We start from the raw sequence: 12,094 nt of genomic DNA, 5'->3' as shown, positions 1-12,094 counted from the left end.
GTAAAGATTACTTCTAATAACTTCACAAACAACGGCTCACTGCTGCCACCAGCCTTCTGCCTCAGTTGCTGAAAAGTGTCAGTTCCCATGAGTGTAACCTGTGTGCTGAGGCAAGTCCTTTGAGTGCAATGTGGGTGCTGAGCAAAGTCTTATGTACGCAAACTGGGTGCTGCCTCATCTCCTATATGTGCAATATGGGTGCTGGTGCTGAATGGTGTAAAAACTAGGAAAGCTTGAACCAATGGTCCAGCAAATCGATATTAAAATACTGATGTGATATTGGGAGTTATGCTGTACCACCGTCAGTGTCTGGCTCAATATATAGTGATGGAGTTAGGGTGTATCACTGTCAATGTCTGGCACAGTATATAGTGATAGGAGGTATTCTGTACCACCGTCTATGTCTAGCTATAATAATAAGAGATACACTGTACCACCCTCAATGTCTGGATAACTATATAAGTTGTAGTATACCACTATCAAGTTAAATATATATATATTGATGGGGGTTATACTGTATCACTGTCAGGCTCAGAATATGTTGATATACATTATGCTGTATCACCCTCAATGTCAAAATGTGAATAAATCACTGGGTTTGGGAAAATTTGTGTTACTATTATTTTTTTAACCTTGCAGTTCTCATATCATGAATTTCCTTGTTATTCATTCATCTATTTTCCTCAGAATAACCTCTGTATAGATATAGTTGAGGGCACAATTTCCTGTTCTTGCCTCAGGTGCAAAAATAACTTGCTACGGCTTTAGCAACCTTGCTCGGCTGCTTCTTTAAAGTCAGAGCAACAGATGTCACTGACACAGAAAGTGTAATGCTGTTTGGGGGTAAAGGTATCACTGATGACCTGTTTGGGCCCAAAATGACACTGACAAGCTGTTTGGGGACAAAGCTGGCACTGTGGGAAGTGAGTGACATGGTACATGGTGAAGTTGGGGGGCCCAAAGAGGTGGAGTAGAAAAATTTGCACCCAGGAGTCAGTGACCCTAGACTCGGCCCTGCATTGAAATAATTGCAAGTCTTCTGTCTAAAGGTTGATCCACGTTAATAAGACAGAAAATACATGGCATTTAAATATGACAGACAGGAACAGTTAACACAAATACTTTAGTGGAGTAAAAACTCTGCGGCGAATGTGTTACTTAATTTTATTTATTTTACCTGTGGCCGTTGCTGGCTTGTCTTTAGTCTTCACATGTTCTGTGTATCACAAACAATAAACTATATTAGTAAAAATTACTTCTAATAAGTTCACAAACAAATAATATACTTATGAATTCTTTAACCCCTTAAGGACAATAGGGGTTTTTACTCGTAATATATTGAGGGACAATGGCTCTTTTAAAGTTTTTCAGTGTTACAGTTTAGCTGTGATTTTCTTCTTTCTCATTTCATGCTCCCACACATATTATATATTGTTTTTTTCAGGACAAACAGGGCTTTCTTTAGATACCATTAATTTTATCATATCATCTAATTTACTATTAAAAAATGATAAAATATGGGAATTTTTTGTTAAAAAAATTACTTTTTCTCACTTTTTAAACAAAAAACTTTTACTCATCTGCAAAAACAAATGAAAAAACCTGCTAAATAGATTCTACTATTTGTCCTGAGTTTAGAAATACCCAATGTTTTTATGTTTTTTTGCTTTTTTTTGCATGTTATGGGGCAATAAGTACAGGTAGCGTTTTGCTATTTCAAAACCTATTTTCAAAATCTGGTAATTCTTCCCCCCATGTGCCATTTCGGGTATCTTTGAAGCAGGCCAATGCAATTTACCCCATCAAATCATATATTTTCAAAAACTAGACACCCCAACGTATTTGAAATGCTGGTATTTTAACCCTTTCCATGCACTAATTTTAACACCAGCCTTTGTGAAACTTTATGGTGGTACATTTTTTTTGTATTTTTTTCACACATGTTGTACTTCAGGTATCAATTTATCGCTGTTCAGTAACATCTCCTGAGCGCAGTGATACCCCCCATGCCTGGGTTTGTAGGGTTATTTGGGAGGTACAAGGCCGCCTTTGTGAGGTGTGTATTTTTATGCCATTTAGACATCTGATCCTACTGCCCCCATGTCCCATTTTTGGGACGTCTTTGAACCTGGCCAATTCAATTTACCCCATCCACTCATGCATTTTTTAATACGAGACACCCTATGGGCATTTGTAATGCCAATATTTTAACTCTTTCCATGCTGGAATTTTTGTAAAGATAAAGAATTTCAGGACTTGATTATTAAAAACTTTTTTTTTTTGGTGACAGTGGGGATTTTTACATGTTACCATATTTTTTTAATGTTTTTTTTAAAACATTTTTGAACAATTTCTGAATTTTTTTTTTTTTTTTTTTTTTTTTACTAATCACTCATTAGTGAGCTGGGCTCCATTGACCTTGCATGGTTGGATGCAGTACCTGCATTCAACCTGCAGGAGGAGCTTGAGAGTTCTCAAAAGGGTCTGGATAGACCCTATGTGAACTCAGATCTATTGTTGATGCCATCCTGTGAATGACGGCAACGTCATTTACAGGATGGCACTTGTGGTTGCTCCTCGGAGCAATCACAAGGCTATCGGGGTAGGGGGGTAGTGTTACTGACATGCCTCGATATCGATTCCGATCGCTTCCTAAGCTGTTTTAGCCGGGCGCCGCCGCGATCTTTGATGATCGGTGCGGCGGCGGCCATTTTTCTTCCGGAGAGGGCTTTCCTCCCCGGATCCACGGTCAGCCTCACTTGTGAGCAGCTATTTAACGGCAGCCTGTACATGTACGAGCATTGTCGTTATCTCGTTGCACGGCAACCCCGTACATGTAGGTGGATTGTCGTTAAGGGGTTAAAGTCAGAGCGACGGATGTCACTGACACAAAAAGTGTAATGCTGTTTGGGGGCAAAGGTATCACTGATGACCTGTTTGGGCCCAAAATGACACTGACACGCTGTTTGGGGACAAAGCTGGCACTGTGGGAAGTGAGTGACATGGTACACGTTACATGGTCTCCATCAGGGAGACCAAAGAGGTAGAGTAGAAAATTTTGCACCAAGGAGTCAGTGACCCTAGGCTCAGCCCTGCATTGAAATAATTGCAAGTCTTCTGTCTAAAGGTTGATCCACATTAATAAGACAGAACATAAATGGCATTTAAATATGACAGACAGAAACAGTTAACACAAATACTTTAGTGGAGTAAAAACTGCGTGGGGAATGTGCTACTTAATTTTATTTTTTTTACCTGTGGCCGTTGCTGGCTTGTCTTTAGTCTTCACATGTTCTGTGTATCACAAACAATAAACTATAATAGTAAAGATTACTTCTAATAACTTCACAAACAAATAATATACTTATACATTCAGATTTGTACAAATTTTAATTTGCCTATTTCGTCAATTCCTGCAAATGTCGAAAAATGAGGAAGGGCCCCAACGAAACAAACAAAAATGAAGCAGAGAGCTCAGAATTTTCGTGTATAGAATTTACCGTTGAAACAAAAATGTAAAGGTATATAGAAAAAATCAGCGTTGAAATAATTGCTGTCTAAAGGTTCATCCATGTTAATAAGACAGAAAATGCATGGCATTTAAAATGACAAGTAGGAACAGTAAACACAAATACTTTAGTCGAGTAAAAACTAGGTGGCAAATGTGTATTTTTTTTTTCCTGTGGCCTTTGCTGGCTTGTCTTTAGCCTTTGCATGTTCTGTGTATCACAAACAATAAACTACATTAGTAAATAATACTTCTAATAACGTCACAAACAAATAGTATGAATTTTCTTTTCCATTGGGTTTTTTCTTTCTCCCTTACTCTCTCACATGCTTCTCACACTCAAGCTCTCTCATTTTCTCCTTGTCTGTATCTCCTTACCTTCTCCATGTCTCTACTTCTTCTTTGCTCTTCTGTTTATCTGCTTGTCCCAGCTCTCTGCAGCATTATCCTGGGGAAAAGTTATCCTTTTGTAGTAATTTTGCAACAAGGCAGAGCCTCAGCATACCCCCTCCATCGATTGGTTGCGGATGTACTACACCAGGTCACAATAATGCAGGTGGATCCACGTAGAGATGAGAAGTGTTTCTACACAAGGTGGAGCCTCAATGCACACCACAGGGACAGCTTCTCTTTCATTCTTCCAATTGGGGGAGCAGGTGTGGACAGAGGCTCTGCATTATTGCGGAAGTGCAGAAAAGAGGCTAGGATAATGCAGGGGAGAGCCAGGAGCAGTGGAGAGCTGAGAGAAGAAGAAGGAGGAGAAGAAGAAGAGGGGCTGCACTGAAAGAGACACAGAGGCGGTTGTTGGAGAAGGTAGGGAGATCTTGAGAGAGAGTGAATGAGAGTGAGTGGCAATGAATTTTGTTTCCAAACCAAAAACACTCACAATTTTATCTGAGCTGAAAGGGCAGGAAATTAAATTTGTTGTCTAAAAACAAAAAAATTTCCAAATCGTTTTTGGTCCATGTGCAAAAATCTAACAAAAAGTATGTCCTTCATTTGTACAAGCTGATAATGGTTTTTAATAATTTCAAAAAAGTATGTAAAAGGGTAGCTGGTCTGGTCATAAGTAGCACATCATTTATTATGGCTTACAGTAAATTATGTATTAGTTCTGAATCTGGGAAATTTTTTGTTTTTAAATTACTGTCTTGTCTTTAAATAACTATACGCACCATATTTTCACCAAGGCTCACCTTTATCTTTCTTTGGTGACACTATAGCACCCTTTATTTTAGGTTTATCAGCTTCTATAACAAAAAATATGAAATAAACATTACCTTAGTGTAGTTTAGGAAAAAGATTGAAGTTTAATCTCTCAATCTGCAGATTATCTTTCATTTAAGGTTTTATTAAGTCTTTTTTATCCTTGCTGCTCATTCCATCTAAGTAATTACAAATGTACAATTATTTTAATTTATGATTAAGATTTATTTAATGCACCGATGCACCAATGAGCAGAATGACTAAAGAAGCATTTACTGTGAATGAACTAATTAAGAGATTAGATTGTACCTTTATGTCATAAAAATTAAGCCTGTGTATAAATGATATAGTGAGCATTAAGAAGATTCATTGTTTAGCGGCTGCCATAGCAATATTACAGTACTAATTTGATTATGACTAGCAAATTGCACATGTATATCATTTGGTGAATATGAAAGACCTGGATTGATATCCTGAAGTGTGACCTATAAAATTAAGCTTTCATATAGGTTATGTAGGGACAATAGTTCTGGAATCCTGTATAGAGTGGAAAAGAGATGTTACTGCACTTTGTTGCTAAATCTATGGTCTACAACTATACCTAAGTCCTTCTCTTTTTCTGCTTTTTTCCAATGCAATGTCCTTATTAGTGTAAGTGGCATACTTATTTTTGGTACCAAATGCATTACCTTACATTTATCTATATTGAATCTCATCTGCCAGTTATTTGACCAGTCCCCTAGTTTATCCAAATCATTCTGAAGAGACGCTACATCCTGATCAGACTTTATAATCTTACCTATTTTTGTGTCATCAGCAAACACAGACAAGTGACTTCCAATATCTATTTCAAGATCATTAATAAATAAGTTAAATAGAACTGGACCCAAGACAGAACCCTGAGGCACCCCACTTACCATGGTTGTCCAGCTTGAGAATTTACCATTAACAACAACTCTTTGCACCCTGTCACTAAGCCAATTTCTAATCCAATTCTAATACAGGCATTTTCTCCAAAACCTATTTGTCCAAGCTTATACAATAACTGGTCGTGTGGAACAAAAAATGCTTTTGCAAAATCTAAATAGACAACTTCTACAGCAACACCCTGATCTATACATTTACTAACATCATAAAATGCAATTAAGTTGGTCTGACATGATCTGTTCTTCACAAAACAGTGCCGACTCCTACTGGTGATATCATTGTTCACAATGTATTCCTGTATGCCAACTCTCAAACAATTTCCCCACCACAGATGTTAAGTTTACAGGTCTGTAGTTCCCAGGCTCAGATTTGGATCCTTTTTTAAAAAATGGGAACCACATCAGCTTTTCGCCAATCCTTTGGTATTATGCATTTCGGTAGGTACTATTCTCCTGGTATCTGGAGTACATCCTTCAGACTTCTGGGTAAAACACATTTTCACTGCTCCAGAGTCCAATGGTGGTGTACTTTACTCCACTCTAGCCTAAGCTTGGCATTTTGCATAGTGATCTTCGGCATATGTGTAGCTGGTTTGCCATGGAAGCCTATTTAATAAAGCTCCCCGAAGTACAGTGCTTGTGTTGATGTTGCTTCTAGAGGCAATTTGGAACTCTCTAGTGCAGACATGTCCAAAGTCCGGCTGTTTTTTTTGACATTAAAGGCAGACTGATTTAACACCTGTTTAGATTTGTCATCCAAGTCACAAAATGAAAAGTATGCTGTTTTCAATAAACTTTGCATAAAATAGTTAATTTGCATTTCATTTTTATGGTTCAAAGAATGTCAGGCAAAATGGTCGGCCCTCGCACATGTTCACTTCATCAAATCTGGCACTCTTCGAAAAAAGTTTGGACATGCCTGCTCTAGTGAGTGATGCTACAAAGGACAGGTGAATTTTATGTGCTACACATTTCAGCACTCGCCGGCCCTGCTCTGTGAGCGTGTGGTCTACCGCTTTGTGGCTACTTTGTGGCTGAGCTGTTTTTACTCCTAGAAGCCTTAATTTCACAATAATAGAACTTATTGAGGGCTGGAGCAGATGTAGCAGATCTGAAAGTTCACAAAGGGACTTGTGCGCTTCGGTACAACCCATTCTACTTCCAGTGTTTGTCTATGGAGGTGGCTGTCTATGTGCTTGATTTTCTATACCTGTTACCAATGGGTGTGGCTGAAGCACCTAAACTCGATAATTAGGAGTGGTCTTCACATATTTTTGGTCAATAGTATATCATGAAATGAAGTGGAACATTAACAAGCAATTCTTGAACTCGGATATCATTCTGTAAATGTGTCATCCCAAATCAGGTTACACCTGCTTTAGGACTCATTCGGTAAGTGGATTTTACAAAGCTACTCTGAAACGTGCAGTAATAATCGTAATTATAATAATAATACATTTTAAATACAGATTACATGGTAACAAAAGATGCATATTTTAACACAGTACATTTCTAAACTCTACTCAAAAAATGCGGTATTTTTGGATCATAACGGCAAGATGCAGAATTTTTATGGACGTCTTGCAAATAACTGTGAGAACTGCACCATCTTCTGGTGAAAACGAATCATAACCGCTCATTTCTTTCTTCTAAATATTGCTAGGAAAAGCTGCCTTATATTTAGTACTGAACAAATGAAACCTTGCAAGAAATAAATACATTTGGTAATACAGGTCATTAAACAGCTCTATAAATACCAATGAGTCTATATTATAAAAGGTACTATTAAGATATTTCTTACCTTCAGCTTTTTCTTTAACAGATGGTGCTAAAATATAACATATACAGTCAAATAAAATTTAGTTAACTTTTTACCATATATATATACAGTACAAGTTAGCAAGGTTCTTTAAACATGACAAGTTAAACAAAATCATAAACTAATAGATTGTAAGGAATAATGTGCAACATTTTTATTGTAGGTTAAGTATTGTTTTCATATAACGATCACTACTCAAATATGTTTAAATAGTCTCATTCTGAATATTTTTTTTTTGGAGCAGTTACACACAGTCAGAAATATTAACAGAGGGTAAACGGCATATACTAGCACAGTAATACTAGGCTTAGGCCAAAAAGGGACAGATCTCCTGTTTGGCCAGTCAAGCTCCAGCTGCTCAATAAAACGGTTTAGGAGACCAGAGACCTCCCTTGAAACTGGACCAGTTAACCTATGGAGGTCTGTTTCTAGCAGCATAGCCTCCATAGTATCTTTCCCAGGCCTTTTGAAGCGCAGCACCTTGATATGAAGCTATAGCCAAGTTTTCTAACCACAGATTGTGAACCAATGCACTGTATTTACAGCTTAATGATAATAAACTTGCAGAGGGCTTCAACATTAAATACTTGCTGCCCCAGATGTATGCATGTGCATGGCAAACTTAGTGTGTTTTACAAAGTGTAACTAAGGCCATCTAAACCTGGACATATTTATTAAAACAGCAAGTCCCCAGGATAAAATTATAAAAAACAAAAACCATAATAACGCTGGCTTAAATGTACAGCACATGTTGATATCACGCACTGTGTGTTATATATTTGTCATTATCATAAATGGATCAGTTTTTATAATAATATAAAACAATGTAAAGAGCCTATTTCAAATATTATTTACCAGTAGACGTAGATTTCTCTTCAGTTTTTTCTTCTGCAAAAAAAAAGGGTCCTATGATATGGTTTTTTTTTATAGTACAACACATTTAACTGATGCAAACATCTAAAGATCCAAAGTAAAGTATAAACAATAGAAGCAGAAAGCATTTGGAAAATAACAAATGTGTCCCAAACCAAAATTCTTAACATAACATTTGAAAATAGAAACAACTATATATATATATCTATATATATAGATATAGATATAGATATATACAACTAGTATTGCAGAGTATGCGGTGATACCTTTTTATTGGACTAACATAATATTTAAAGTTTTTGAGAGTTATCTTCTCTTCATCAGGTCTGAAGCAATATTTGATCAACATGACAGAGGTTACAACTTAAAACAAGTAATGGTATTAGAGAAGGGGAGCAAAATGCTTTTGTCTACAGTGTATATTAAAACTAAATTTTAATAGCTACAGCAAAAGGCAGAGAGGGCCAGCAAGTAGGGGAAGGACAAGAAAAATTGGCTAACAAGAGAGTGCTATTATCATTATTTGTGAAGAAAAAAGAATACCATCCACAATGAGAAATAGGTCCAACGTTTGAGCCACATATGGCCTTCATCATCTTTTTCATAGAAAAAAGGATACCATGGTCTGTTTCCAGTGGTTTATTTATGGGCTGTAGCAAGTGTAAACCACAAGTGAACACTTGTTTGGCTTGGCGGCTTTGATGTAGCTCTTTTTATTTTGTTGAGACTTCTCACTACTATTGATATGTAGAAGAAAACACATAAACTGATGTTGGCATTCCTACTAGATGCTGACATCCAGACTCTGCACCAATGCATATGTTAGTGGGACATCTCACCAGGCTTGCGTTCCAGCCCAGTGTTATGCACGGGTCTATGATGCTGCCCCAGGACTTGCCACCTTAGGGCTCCTAGCTGTTGGTTGTGTCTCTCTTTTTATTCTTTCTTTTAATCCGCAGGTTAACTGGTTTGCACATTCTGTCAGAATTTATTCTTATCACTTATACGCATTTCTGCCACTGACAGAACTTTGGTCCTGTGACTCTATTATAAAACATCCCCATTGATTTTATGTTTCTATATGTATGTAGCACAGCGTATTTTGGTAGTGTTGTTAACTTCTTGACTTCATTATTTCTATGCTACGTGTGGGGGTTATCAAGAAATAAAATGTACACAATGCAATATTATATGTAAGAGAAGAAGAATAAGAAAAAAGAAAATTATACTAGACAACATGAGTCTCATAGGGCATTTTTTTAGAGGAGGGGAAAATGTAAGGTCCTTTACCCCATCCCCACACCACAACATTATTTTATTACTCTGTGCATAGAGGATAGACGTGGAATTGTCGAAACCTCCAACCTTCAGTAATAGCAGGTTCCCGGGGACCTAGTTTTTTTTAAATATTAAATTGTTACTACAAAAATTGCAACCATTTTTTTTCTTTCAGGTTGTCTTAAAGACATTGTCTTTTGTTGTTTTCTTCTTTTTAAATAAGAAGTACCTGTTACTCACCTATCCTCGGCTCAAACGTTGCCGCAGCAGCCACCACGCAGGAGAGGGAGACCCCCCTCCAACGCACGGCCACCTCCGCAGAAGCCGCCACGCAGGAGAGGGAGACCCCCCTCCAACGCACGGCCACCTCCGCAGCAGCCGCCACGCAGGAGAGGGAGACCCACCTCCAATGCACGGCCACCCCCCGCAGCAGCCGCCACGCAGGAGAGGGAGACCCCCCTCCAACACACGGCCACCCCCGCAGCAGCCGCCACGCAGGAGAGGGAGACCCCCCTCCAACGCATTGCCGCTTCCGCCATCGTCCGCTGAGTTGCCGCGCAGGAGAGGCAGACCTCCTGGGACACGGCGTCCTGCTTCGGCACTCGCGCGCCACTAGTGGTGAACTCCCGAACTGCAGGCATATATGAAGGGAGATTATGCCACACTCATGATGGCCGCGATTTCCGGACACCGGAAGTGACGTCATGACGGTTTGGCGGGCGATTCGAACTTCCTCTGTGGTTCCCTATTTAAACCTCATCAGTTCAACCAGACCTTCTGATGGTTGTCTATGCCTTGTGCTAGCTCCCAGATAGCGTTTCCATTACTGTTTCCCGTTTGATCCTGGCTCGTCTGACTTCGTTGTTATCCTGAATCCTGACCTCGGCTACGTTTACGTTTATTCTGATCTCCTGAATCCTGACCTCGGCTACGTTATATGATGTCGGTTTACGTTTATTCTGATCTCCTGAATCCTGACCTCGGCTTGTTTGACCTTGTTCTGTCCTGGAGTCCTACCTGACTACTGTGTCTCCAAACTACTTGTACGTAACAGTACCTTTGCAAATCAAAACGGAATTGCTTTGCCAACAATAATGGCAATACTACCTATAACCTAGAGCAATAGTCTCAAGATGCCTGAGGACTTCCGTGAAGTCTGTGATCAGCCCCTTTCCTGCAAAGTATATCTTCTACTATTTTTGTATACCATCAAACATGATAATTTAAAAAATGTTCTAGTTCTTAGAAGTAGGTGATATTAAGTTGTATTAGGAAAATACAAATTACCCTTACCGGCTCACTTTCTGGCTCAGTTATTTACTGATTGTGTCCCCTTTACTAAAACCCAAACTGATCCAGCCATCGACGTCAAGCCCATTTTGTGGCTGTATTAGTCCATCAAGTCATACCCATACCTATAGATTTAATTTACTATTGGTAACAAAACACATTTCCGTTCTAATAGGAAATTATAGAATTACTGCTAGGCCAATGTGGCAGTTTTGCTTACAATGCCATTAGGGTTAAATGAAAATGTTCCTGTGGCCAATGAAGATGTTTGCTGTTTGTTGAACCCCACAACAACTTGCAGATCATTCAAAAACCAGCTAAATGTTAAATTGTTTGTAATGTGTTGGCTTACAGCCCTTTGGCAACTCTTGTCTCCCTTACAGTAGATTAAAACTATAATGGTTGTTTGCCATCTGCTTTTCTAAGTTATTTGTCTTTTCAGTGGCAATAATGTACTTAACTTTACAGTCATTAAAACTCACAGGGAATTGGCATCAGTTACTACACATGAACTACAATGATGCCATGAAATTTAAACTTCTTTAAAAAACTGTGCATGGTTGCTAAATTTTTTTTTAAGTGTAGACAAGGGGTCATGAACTAAAAACAGAGGAGCAGAGGTTTAGTTGCAATGCAGGCATGTTTTACTTTACTGAGAGGGTGGTAGATACGTTGAACAGTCTCCCTGCAAATGTGGTAGTGTAGAGGCTAAAACAGTGAGGGAATTTAATAATGCAGATGATAGGCTCCAAGCCATCTTGAACCTAGGATGAGACCAAGGACTGATTAGTAAAATGCAATGTTTCTATTAGCACGGCCATAAAGAATCTGATCAGTGTGGTATTTGAGCAGGGAAAGTCACTCAAAATATCATATGCCATACAAGAGTGGGAGCCCCCAGATCTGCATATAAAAGAAGCTTATTGTAACAAAATTAGATAAAACCAGGGTTTTTTTCAATGCTACATTGGAAACCTAGAACACCATGTTTTTAATGGGACTTTCCTTGTCTGGTGTCATCAGTTTTCATTTTGATATTACATAGTGCTCAATGAACTGTATTAACCCCTTCAGGACGTTGGTAAACTGCGTCTTGCCTTGAAGACCGCAGTTTTTTTTGTAAATATTTAAATTCCGTGCTCGTGATTCGCTTCAAAGCGATCACGTGCACGGAATTGAGGGGGAGTGGCTGCT

General features: G+C 38.5%; 1 protein-coding gene across 1 annotated transcript in view; it reads right to left on the bottom strand.

Moving 5' to 3' along the window:
- TRDN (triadin) overlaps nucleotides 1-12,094 on the bottom strand; it is a 184,000-nt gene that overhangs the window by 51,987 nt on the left and 119,919 nt on the right. The window contains exons 24-29 of the mRNA XM_053459015.1: nucleotides 8,315-8,347; nucleotides 7,442-7,468; nucleotides 4,705-4,758; nucleotides 3,686-3,719; nucleotides 3,256-3,299; nucleotides 1,178-1,216 (exon numbers count right to left, since the gene is read on the bottom strand). Of these exons, the coding sequence (XP_053314990.1) occupies nucleotides 1,178-1,216; nucleotides 3,256-3,299; nucleotides 3,686-3,719; nucleotides 4,705-4,758; nucleotides 7,442-7,468; nucleotides 8,315-8,347 (231 nt within the window). The remainder of the gene's footprint in view (nucleotides 1-1,177; nucleotides 1,217-3,255; nucleotides 3,300-3,685; nucleotides 3,720-4,704; nucleotides 4,759-7,441; nucleotides 7,469-8,314; nucleotides 8,348-12,094) is intronic.

The sequence above is a fragment of the Spea bombifrons genome, chromosome 3 (genome assembly GCF_027358695.1).
Source record: "Spea bombifrons isolate aSpeBom1 chromosome 3, aSpeBom1.2.pri, whole genome shotgun sequence".
Classification (NCBI taxonomy): Eukaryota; Metazoa; Chordata; class Amphibia; order Anura; family Pelobatidae; genus Spea; species Spea bombifrons.
Note: the sequence above shows the minus strand (reverse complement) of the source record. Positions and strands in the feature narration are given on the sequence as shown.